Source organism: Trichoplax adhaerens, genomic scaffold (genome assembly GCF_000150275.1).
Source record: "Trichoplax adhaerens TRIADscaffold_3 genomic scaffold, whole genome shotgun sequence".
In the NCBI taxonomy this organism is placed as follows: Eukaryota; Metazoa; Placozoa; class Uniplacotomia; order Trichoplacea; family Trichoplacidae; genus Trichoplax; species Trichoplax adhaerens.
In genome coordinates this window covers 1827147-1838454 of record NW_002060945.1, presented here as the reverse complement: position 1 = coordinate 1838454, position 11308 = coordinate 1827147, and the positions used below count along the sequence as shown (strand labels likewise).

The 11308-nt window shown below is 34.3% G+C and overlaps 1 protein-coding gene across 1 annotated transcript; it reads right to left on the bottom strand.

Annotated features, from left to right (window-relative positions):
• Nucleotides 1-240: 240 nt before the first annotated feature.
• Nucleotides 241-8062, bottom strand: TRIADDRAFT_54221 (uncharacterized protein; the record flags this gene model as incomplete). Its single annotated transcript, XM_002110298.1, has 14 exons — nt 241-1136; nt 1275-1416; nt 1698-1865; nt 2018-2072; nt 2235-2266; nt 2403-2459; nt 2563-2637; nt 2740-2796; nt 2901-2974; nt 3060-3220; nt 3768-3895; nt 4312-4389; nt 6541-6579; nt 8009-8062. 14 exons carry the CDS (start codon nt 8060-8062, stop codon nt 241-243), a joined length of 2016 nt encoding a protein of 671 aa, XP_002110334.1.
• Between the last annotated feature and the right edge of the window lie 3246 nt (nt 8063-11308).

Below are 11308 nucleotides of genomic sequence, written 5' to 3'. Positions count from 1 at the left end.
GTTACTTTCAGTAATAGCCTATCGTTATTTAAAACTATTCCAGAAGGGCTTAGCAATTAGTAATAATGTCATTATTCTGACAAATCGTATGAATTGTTATAACCTAGGTATCTTCATTTGAACGATAGAATTAGTTTACATCGGAGGATGGTTACCATAACTGGTACAAATTGATGGCAGTAATAGCCTCTTCAAAATTACTCCATATAGAAGTGCCTAGACATGGCTGTGAATCAATACTTACGGAAATCGTTTGGGCTGTAATAGTAAAGATGATAAATTACGTTTAACAACAGAATTGGATCGCATCAACATGATACTTGTCATAGGCGGAATAGATTTATCACTCATAGGTGTCGAAGATTTGGGGATTACATCATCAATTTCGCTGTCATTGGAAGGGGATGATGATATAATAGGCGTTCTGACATGACTAATACTATTAAAACCACTAGCTTCTTGTATCCTAGGACTTGCTATACCATGACGAACACCAATCGTTTTAGCAAAAGCAACTAATGGACTTGCATTCATACCTAAACCTAATCTATCTTCAGTACTACTTCTATCTTGATCATTGGCTACATTGTCTATACTTATTTGCTCTGGAGATTCTTCTACCTTTTTAGTTTGATTAAGACTGACATTAGAATAAGTAAAGGTCATTGTTGTTTGAGATTTATCAGCAAATTTTGCTTTAGTAAAAGTTGGTATCGTTGTTGTCCTGTTCAATTGACCATTCGTTTTGATATCACCTAAATCTAGCATCGACATGTTTGTGGCTCCTTTCATTGTATTAGCTATAGAAGTCTGAATAGGAGTAGAAATCGTTGAAATTGTATTTAATGATGAAGAAACTGTTGCTATAGAATGATGGCCAATGGTAGTAGATCTATCTAAAAGAGGTTGCGATATTGTAGTTTTTAATGTTGGAGCTTTTGCACTATTTTCCTCCCTAGTAGAAGTATCCGTGAATAAGGTATTAATAATATCTGCGCCCTCGAAATCTTCCAAGCCTTTCGGTCGAATATCCAAATTTAAACCGCTTGGCTTATCGCTCGTTTCATCTTGTTCTTCATTTAGGCCATCTAATCCAAAATTGGCTAACTTCTGCCACTGTCGTAGTGTTTGAGAGCCTATTTTGATTCAAAAATCAAAGGTTAGAAATAGATGAGCAAAAGAGCTGAAGCTAGGTTTTAGTTTTATTTTAGTGCACCGAAATGCTTCTTATAACCATAATACGATAAATAAAAAATTCGAGAAATTAAGTATACCTTCCATCGGTTTAACTATCTGTAGCTTTTCTGGATAGAACTTCCTTTTGCTTAGTAGATTCATACTATCACTCTCACCGAAAGAACTTGTTCTGCTAAATCCACTCCTGTTACTTTCTGCATCCTCATTTATGTCAGTCATCTAGATTTAGGAAAGAAACTATCGTTAATTTGGTAATAAGAGGAAAATAGGCGTCAATTTCGCTATCATTATTTCTAAAAGCCACAGATATAAGACTGTAACTACTAGCATCGATATAAAATTTATCATTCATTAAGGATCCCCATTTTTATTATATTCAGTATAAGAACTGAAATACCATCAACATTGTTACAGGGATACAAAAATATCAAACTCAATAAACGGATTAAACAATTTGATAGGTGTTACAATCACGGTTAGCATTTTACGCTACAATTAACCTTGCGCTGTCCACCCTGTTCCTTTAAAAAAATATCCTTATCGTTATCCTGAAGCGGGCGGTATTGCGTTACTTCATCGTTCATATCGTTTACTATGTCGCTTTCAGAAGGAAAAGACCGAAGCTTGAAACTATTCAAGTTGTCTTTTAATTCTACAGCCATAGAATCCTAATTAGATGAATTTAAAACGAAGGATTAACATTTTTACAAATTTAGATCTCGCCAAGAGTTTAGATCTACGTCACTACATGAAATTGTAGGATGTAAATATAGCCGTACAATTATTATCCAGTCACGATCAAATTTGCAAAATAACCTACCGTTCTTTTGCGGAATAAATCTGTCGCATTGAACATGGCTTGGTTATTGAGGGTACTAAAATAACAATGATGAGTTCATTAATAAAACGATGTATGCAGTAAAGTAGTATTTCAAAGGTTATAAAATAATCAATTTGCCGAAGAAAATTACTGTAGTTTCAGCGCGTAGAATGGCAATCGAACATAAAGACTATTTACAAGTATTTTTATTCGATACCTTAATTGGCTTTGTAAGTCCTTGCTTTCACTCTAAAGAAGTTTGGTATCGATGGTGTTAAAAATTGATGAACAGTAATGCAGGATAAAAGTTTAAACACCATTAGTGTTTGAAAGATATGTTAAGATTTGTATAATATTAATGGAAAGATTGGACAGATAAATATACCTGAGCATCATGCAACAATTCAGAGCATTCAGCATATTTCTTTTTTAGATCTTCAACCTATAACATTATGAAAAATCACAAAGCAAAGATTGATATTATTGCCGAAAAGATAAACTCTTACACCTTCTTGCAGTATTTTAGCACTACAAAAAGTAATTACCTTTGAATTTAACTTCGTATCACTTTCTTTATATCGGCGAATCATCAGTTGTTGTTGTTCATGTTCAAACATGATCTATACAAGTATATAGGTCAGTAATAATTCAATTAACGTGTTTTTGAGTCAATTATAAATAAATTTCTGCATTTAAAACGTGAATTTACATTTCACATCTACCTGTTTTAGCTCCGCTTTTAAGGCAATAGAGGTTTCCATTAATTCTGTGACATCATTCTAGATTTATAACATGCACCAATTTATAAGTTTAACCATTTAAAACGAGTAAAATATTAACCAATCATTCCAGTAAGGAGTGTAACCAAATTTGCAAAAATTACCTGTAATTTCAAGTTTTCTTCTCCCTTGATTGCAACTTCATTATTTAAGCTTTTCAGTTGAGCGTTAGCTTCGGCTAAAGTAAGATTTAATTCAATACATGAGTTACTCATTGGATGCTAAAGCTGATAGTAACAATAAGGTTAGTCATTAAAATATACCTAACTGACGAACACAATCTTCAACTAACTGTTTTTCTTTTTCTTCAACACTAGCAGTTTCTATTCTTAATCGGGCAGCTTCTTCCGTTAATTGATTATTAGTTTCTTCCAAGTATTTGCATTTATTTGCTAAATTTTGAAGGTCATCATGATTGGAGCTCCTAGAATAGCAGTAAAGTAAGTTTTGTTTAAGCTATTCAACTTATAAACAATCTTGAAATTTCGCGAGAAGAAATTTAGTAACGCAGTTACAGTGTATAAGACTACTATTCGAATTCAGAAATAATTGGAACGTGTCATGATCTCGGTTCCATTATATTAATACGATTTGAACACAAGATAGGCACTTGTATCAATTGTAAATTACTTGAAATAAAATTTTGTAACGAATAGCTCTCTAGTTACTATTCACTTCTACAGTTTACTGAACTAATAATAAGACATGCTCTTTTATGCAGTATAATCTAATCAATGAGCAATCTTTTTATAGCCTTTAATACCTACGATATCTCTTCAATCTATCAAACTAATCCATCGATCACGCAATTTATAATAACATAACGTAAAATCAAATATCTTCAGAAATGATTACTAATGAATTTAATGAAAGAAAATTCAGTTTGTATCATAAATAATAAATTGAATAGATTGATGGCTCAAATTAGCAATATCAATAGCTATTTAACGATATATTGTCATTATTTTTACCCAAGATTGCCAAAAAAGACATCATCACTTCCGCTAGCACGATCCAATTCTTCTATACTATCATCTTCGCTATGCAATGATTTCCATAAATCTTCCTTCATTTTCATCTCATGCTGTATCTGGATAACCTACAATAATAAGCATTGATATAGCGTTACTTTATTCAAACATTCCTACGTGATCAGTGTATAATATAGATTAATGATAAGTTGTGGGTCTGTCATAAAAGGCTAAAGTAAGAATAAAATTTCGACGTCACGATCTATTGCATTGCACGTAAATAAGGCGAGGAAAAATAAAATGTATACCAACAAAATAATTCAATCATCGTGAAAAGACATGACGAGTAGGTATAGAAATAATATAGTTTAGTCCATGAGTGAACGTGACTTTAACTTAGTATTCTTAAATTAGTTATTGTGGCTTTCAAGAGTGCTGAATCAGATTCTTTTTCTTTATCTTCCGTATTAATAATTCTATTTAATTATTTTCATGAAATATCCATAAATAGTAAACATGATATAAATTTTATTCGTTGTATTACCCTGTCTTCTGTATCCACCAAATGCCCTTCTAAACTGTCAACTCTAGCTAAGAGGCTTACGTTTTCTTGCAATAATGCCTATTGGGGAAGAGATCATAATTAATCCATTTATATTAATTATCCAAAAGAATTCAATTATCGATTAACGCTATTTTCCTACGTTCCATGATAATGACATTGGAATACTTTATTTTACAGTTTATGAGTATCAATGCACTTCAATAATACTCGTCTTCCCGATGTGAAAATAATAAATTTTCGGATATTATTTAAAAACAGCAGCAATCATTTATGGCCACATTATACCAATCTATCGATTGCAGCTGAAGAGATTTAGTTATGTTCTGTGTATAGATTTTAGGATGAACTTTTTAGCTAATCAAGGTCGCTCTATTTGCCTGTATTTCAGCGGCACCTTAATTTCTCTATTAGTATAATTAATGCAATTTTACTGTACACCTCGATTAATTAATATTTATTTTATAAACCAAAAGGGAATTTCCTACAACTACTGTAGCGTAAAGGTATATTCTGGATTGCTATATCCTATTCATTTTCATTGATTCTATTTTACAGTCAAGTCAGCTTTAAAAATAAAATCTTGTGTAGATTTAAGAAGCTTTAGAATTAGCGTTCGATTCGTAGATAGATGGCCAATGACTAAGAGATGGAGTGTCCAGTAGATGGAATTTTATCGATATTGAAAAGATCATAGGTAGGGTAGGTACTAAATAGACTTGAGAAAAAATTACTCAAGTCGTTTGTCAAGGCTAATAGTGGGCTACTACGGTAGGCAAGCTAGCACATGGCATTGAATTATTTAATTGCGTTAATAAATGATGATAGATAAAATTAAGGACATTATACGATTAGGAACGATTCGTCTAAGTTGATTAAAGAAGATTCTGAGATCTGTGTAAGATTTTATGAGTAGACTAAGGACAAATAGGACCTAAAACGATGATAGAAGAGGATTCTGAAATAGCTAAGATTTAGCGAGTAGATGAATGATAGGTAGAGATAGGATAGGAACGATTTTATAATAGTCGATCGATGAGAATTCTAGAGTCTAGAGAGATTTATACGAGTAGATTACCGCTATCAAGGTAAAGAGAAAGTAGAAGGAAAAATTAGGATGAAATAGCTGTCATAAATCAATCGAGAATAGTGCTAATTGTAAGCAGAGCGAAATGATTTAGGATTCGACTGATTAATTCTCTGCCATCATTGGAATATCAACTTTGGAATATAAACCAAGTATAAACTATTTGATATCTGTAATTGCTTAGCATGAGCATGATAAAATAAATGAAATACAGGGCCGTGAGAGCTATCGAATTATCCTTCCTGATTTTAGATTTTATGCGGTATAGCATGCATTTGTAGATGTAGACTGGAAAGAAAGCAACGGTGTAGCTGACATAAAATAGAGCGAAAAAACTCTCCTAGACAACAAAATGAGCCGTGTGATTGCTATGTTAATAAGTTCCGATGACTCCACTATGGCTGGAGGAAGAAGCTGAGATGGAATTAAACAGCCATTTCCAATACAATGTATCTAGTATGGAAATAGGCTGAGAAATTGCCGTAAGCAATAACTGATTAGTACGTTAACAAGTTTCTCTTATTCAACTACGGATGTAGGAAGAAAGTGGCGATTATTAAATGGATATTTCCAATGCCGACTCGACAAGAAAGTATCGATCTATACCCGACATGAAGTAGGTCGAAAATCGTCGTTAGTAGCCCAGTAATACCTATCCTAACAAGGCTATACGACTCCATTATGACTAGAGATAGAAATTGCGATGAGATTAATCAGCCATTTTTACTACCAGTCCATACTTAAGTGAAAAGTGTCGATGTATCTAACATAAACGAGGCTAAAAAATTGCCGTAGGCAATGACATATTACTACGTTAACTAGTTTCTTATTCAGTTATGGCTGTAAGAAGAGACTGGGGATTATTAATTTAAACAGACATTTCCAATGCCAGGTCAACAAGAAAGTATCAATCGATATCCGACATTCGTAAAGTAAGCCGAAAGATTGTCTTAAGCAACAAAGCAAAGGCTACGCTAACGAGATTATATTATTTCATTATGGCTGGAGAAAGAAACTGTTATGAGATTAAACAGCCATTCTTACTACTAGTACACGCTCAAAAAGAAAATATCCATGTAGCTGACATGATCTAGGCAGTATTAGGAGAATGTTGTAGTACTTACTTGGCCGATCCTTGCTGCTAATTCTAAATCTTTTTCTTTCTAAAAGGTGTAAAAGATGAAAGATGATTAATATCGATAGCTTAAGTCGATTTCAAGAAGGGGATAGTTTATTTTACTCATTCGAGAATGATAATTGGTATATAATATATCAACTATTCAAATCTTCTACAGCATAGCATCCTGCCTGCTTAATGATCGTTGTGCTTGTACAAACGATGATAGCAATTAGAGTAGTCATTAGCCATCAATAAGATCGCAAAGTCTTCAAGCTATTTGCCCATTCCCTCAGCCATGATAGACACACATTATGTATGGCTAATTTTCAAGTTTTGGGCCGCCATTGATCTTATTAAATAGCTATTGCATAATCCAACCGCTGCTAATCACAAGCTATGGATGGCACCCTGGTTAGTAGCCGTCCTCATGCAATATTATAATCAATCTCACGCTAGAAACGGCAATCAAAACCAGGATTTGCCGTCAAGTGTTTGAAATTATTTATCTATTCCATTGATGTTATACAAAGTCCAACACCAATTCGAGCCGATGTTTTATCAATTTATGAAATGGAATCAATCCAGGGTTCAAATGCCAATCATCAATGGCTTCTTGATTTATCATCGGCGGTAGTATCATGGGAGTTGGGATTAAAAAAGACTTGCAATTTGCTATCCAATAATCAACAAGTCCTATTTATCCTTATCCTACAGTATCGATCGTGATAGATATTCTCTATCGGAAGATGAAGATCACAGTTTATTTTACTTAATCCGAAAGAAATTAAACACTGAATGAATTAACTGTTGGAAAGTATCACTGCTAGCATGTTGAGAATCAATCTAGATTAGGCAAGTTATCCACTACAGTATTACGGCAATATGGGAGAAAAAAAACTAGAATTGATCAACAAATGAATCATCTTGTATTGCAAAGTAGTAGAGTAGTTCATCGAACGTGATGCTTGTAAGATATTTTGTCGTTCATCTTTGTTGATTCTACCATTAGTTTATTTTGTGCATCGGGTAGTCTACATTACTGTTCGTCAAAAGGTATGGAAAACTGAGGAAATTGACTACTGCCATCATCGATGGCATCATGATCAAGTTATCGATACTATCATCAAGGCAATAACGATAAAATGGTTTCAATAAGCCGTATAGTGGCCAACGAGGAATGTCCATAACTGATCTATTTCATCAATCATCGACTAAAAATGTGGACCCAATTTATCCGATAAGAGAGTAAGTAGTAAGAGAATAGGCTAGGCAACTACCGACTCTGGTTTTAACTCCATTTTCACTAAAACAGATAATCTTTCATTGCATTTATACGTCATCGCGTATAAATCTCTTTACATATATGATGATGAAGAAAATGTTACAGCTACTATGATAGAATTGCAACCAAAACTACTGGATTGGATCAATCTATAAGGAAAAACAACAGAAAGAAAGAGAATTCGACTTACCTCTACGATCAACATGGTAAGTGTTTCGACATCTTCAGCGTAAACTTTAGTCATTTGATTGGAATGCTGGGCAAATAAAGCTAAGGAAAAGCAAGAGAGAGAGAGAGAGAGGAAGATTATCCCAAGTCATGAAGAAAGATTGTCATGGATAGCCGAGCATAACTAACGCTATCCCAAATGATTGTAGCTTTTTAAATCAAATGTGGAGAATTATCATTCAAGGCTTGTTCCTACTATCCTTTCTATCAAAGAAATGATGGATAGACTATTGTTCTATCCATAAATAAAGTAGGGAAGAGGTTGCCATGTCTGTTTCAATTAAACTATTCTGTGGCCGTTAAAAATTCTTTTTATATGCTAATGGAAATCAATATAGGATAGACAAAGCCTAAGGCATGACAATAGCTAAGCATAAGGAGAATCAATAATGGTTATAAATATTTTACATAAGTTCTTGTGCATATAGCTTGCTGACGAGTGGGAAATGGCCCATGGATTGGTGGTAAAGTAAGCGATATTGTGGTCATTGAAGAGGGTTAGCGATGGAAGAAATTGTCTACAACAGAGAGGAGATTGGTGAGAAATTCCCGCTAGTGTTATGGCGACGATGGAAGCGTTTTTCCCCCTCTGGGTCGTGAATGGTTGTTTACAAGTGAAATGGATTCCATTTCAATAGGACTCGGAGAGTAAAGAATAGAAGTAGTAAAGCCCACTCTCCTTTACTATATTGTTTTTAAAATTAGTTCTTGATAACAAGATATGGACAAGCTAAACAGTGGCAAGCATGTCCTCTCAAGCGTTCATACTGATGGAGTCTTTGAGCGATTGGGAGAGGAAGAAATTGTAAGCGCAACTTAACCTAAACCAACCTCATCATGGAGGTTAGTGGTATTTTAGGACATTGATCCATGCCATCGACTATAATTTATCGACGTTTATCTTTCCGATTCCTGCTGTGGTTGTAATTGGATCTATAAACATGCCAATATTAGCAAGCAATGGTCGTCAATCAGGAATCCAATCGCTCGCTAGAGCTATGCAACAAACAGTGAAAAGGATTTATCTCAAGCGTTTATTATAACGGCATGTCCGAACGAATACGAGAAAGTAAGAAATTCTACGGGTTTGTTAACCGAAACTAACCCCATCATGGAGGTTAGTAATTTTAATTGGCATGGATCCATGTCATCAGCGATATTGATCCACGTTTATCTTTCTCAGTTGATTCATGCTGTGGTTGTCATTGGATCTATATAAACATGTCAATATTGCCTAGCCATGGTCGTCAATCAGCGATCCAATGGCTAAAGCCATGAAAGCAGCCTACGTCCTGTAGCAAGGTATAACCTTGGACAATTAGACCTGGCTAGCGCTTTACTCCAAAATGAATCGAGAATGTTGATAGGCTAGTAGATTATCTTTTCACGCTTTTACCATACTCTAAATTAAGTAGTGCTATGAGAATCTTGTCACCAAAGCAATCGAGTAACTCTTTTGAACGCTAGAAGCATATGGCGAATAGCCGACATTTTCATGGAAGCTCCAATCCATATACAGTACTAATTTAACTCGGCTACAGGTACATCGCTGGGACCTTGCTAATAAAGCAAACTAACAAGTGTCTTTCGCCCAAGCCCTTGCTATACTCTAAGAATGGTATTCGAATGAAAGCAATCAAGTAAACTCTCCCAGAAGCTAGAAGTGTAAACTATAACTAATATTTTCACGGAAGCTCCAACTCGCGTACTACTTCAACTTGCTTACTACATATCGCCAGAGTAATGGAGACCGTACTAATGCAAAGTAAAAGCGTCTTTCATGCAGCCAAAGCAATCAAGCAAACACTCTTAGAAGCTGGAGGCAAGCAGCTCAAACATTCGATATTTTCATGAAAGTTCCAAAGCCGTATACGATTTTACCTTGGCTTGTAGTAGATTGCCAAAGTAATGGAGACCTTGCTGGAGTAAATGAATGTTACTATTTCAAACCCTTTCTAGCTCTAGTAATCTAGGCAATGATATGCTGTTACGCGTATAAACAATCAAAATATCCTTACAAGTTCTAGAAAAGCCCTGCATCAAGCGAGCTAGTTGGAAGCAGTTTAAAAACTTTCTTAGATGAGTATGCTCCGAGCAAATAGTAAATCAAACCAAATAACGATTTACCGATAATTCGTCGATACTTTTTCCTAAGTACCTTACGCATCGTCATCTACCCCTAGATGAGTATTTCACTGAATGCTCAAGGAATTGTTTAGTTTTCTACATGCATGCTCTTAGTATGCTCTAAATCAAGTTATTAGCATGCTACTAGAATATCCTAGACTTTTTAATAAGCCCTCATTAAACGGTACGTATGCTTCCCATCCGGCTATTAGTAAGCTACTAAAAATAGCCAGGACTTTCTGATCAACACAAAGTAAGCTACTAAAATAACTGAGATTTCTGATAAACTCTAAAAATATTGTAAATCAAACTGGTTAGCGATACGCTGGTAAACTAGAAATTTTTCCTTACAGCCGTTCAATTACTACTAAATATTTATGATATACTTTAATTAATGCACAAACGGATGACTTATTGGTGTTCTCATAGACAAGATTTCCAATTTAAATAGTTAATTAAAAGACAAGCGGAAGTAAACGATAGGAGACAACATTGATGTGGATAGAAAGAATAAATCAACAGCTTGTTAAAGTACTCCACAATAGATTCCCTGTAAGCTTTATCCTTAGATTGGCTTATCGACTTTTCGTTCTAGAAATGGGAAGTACGGTAGAAATTGTCGACGATATTGTTGTATTTGCTTCTGTTATAAAACCTTTTAGATAGAGGGAACCGAGTTCCTGTTATGATATAATTGCTAGTCGAACGACTGGCGAGTTTTAGACTATAATTTCATAACTTGTAGATTTACCTCACATTGCAATGTTATTAATCGAATAAATGTTTTAGGCCGTAGTTTTACAACTTGTACATTTACTTTACATTGCCAATGCATGAGACTTTAAAGGTGCTAGTCGAATGAGAGGTTTAGGCCGCAGTTTTACAACTTATAGATTTGCTTTTAAACTGGAATATTGACACCAACCCGCAAATATTTATATACTGTCTTGATCCGAAGAACATTTCCTTTACAAGAGACTGTTTCATAACTAGATGCAAAACTATATGATAATTTAGATTGTAGTCTTTGAAACAATAGACTTATCTCTAAATCGCAAGCTCGCATCAACCTACAAATATTGATATCTGCTACATAACTCGATTTCATAAAGCTTTTCTATGACTAGTTGAAAAA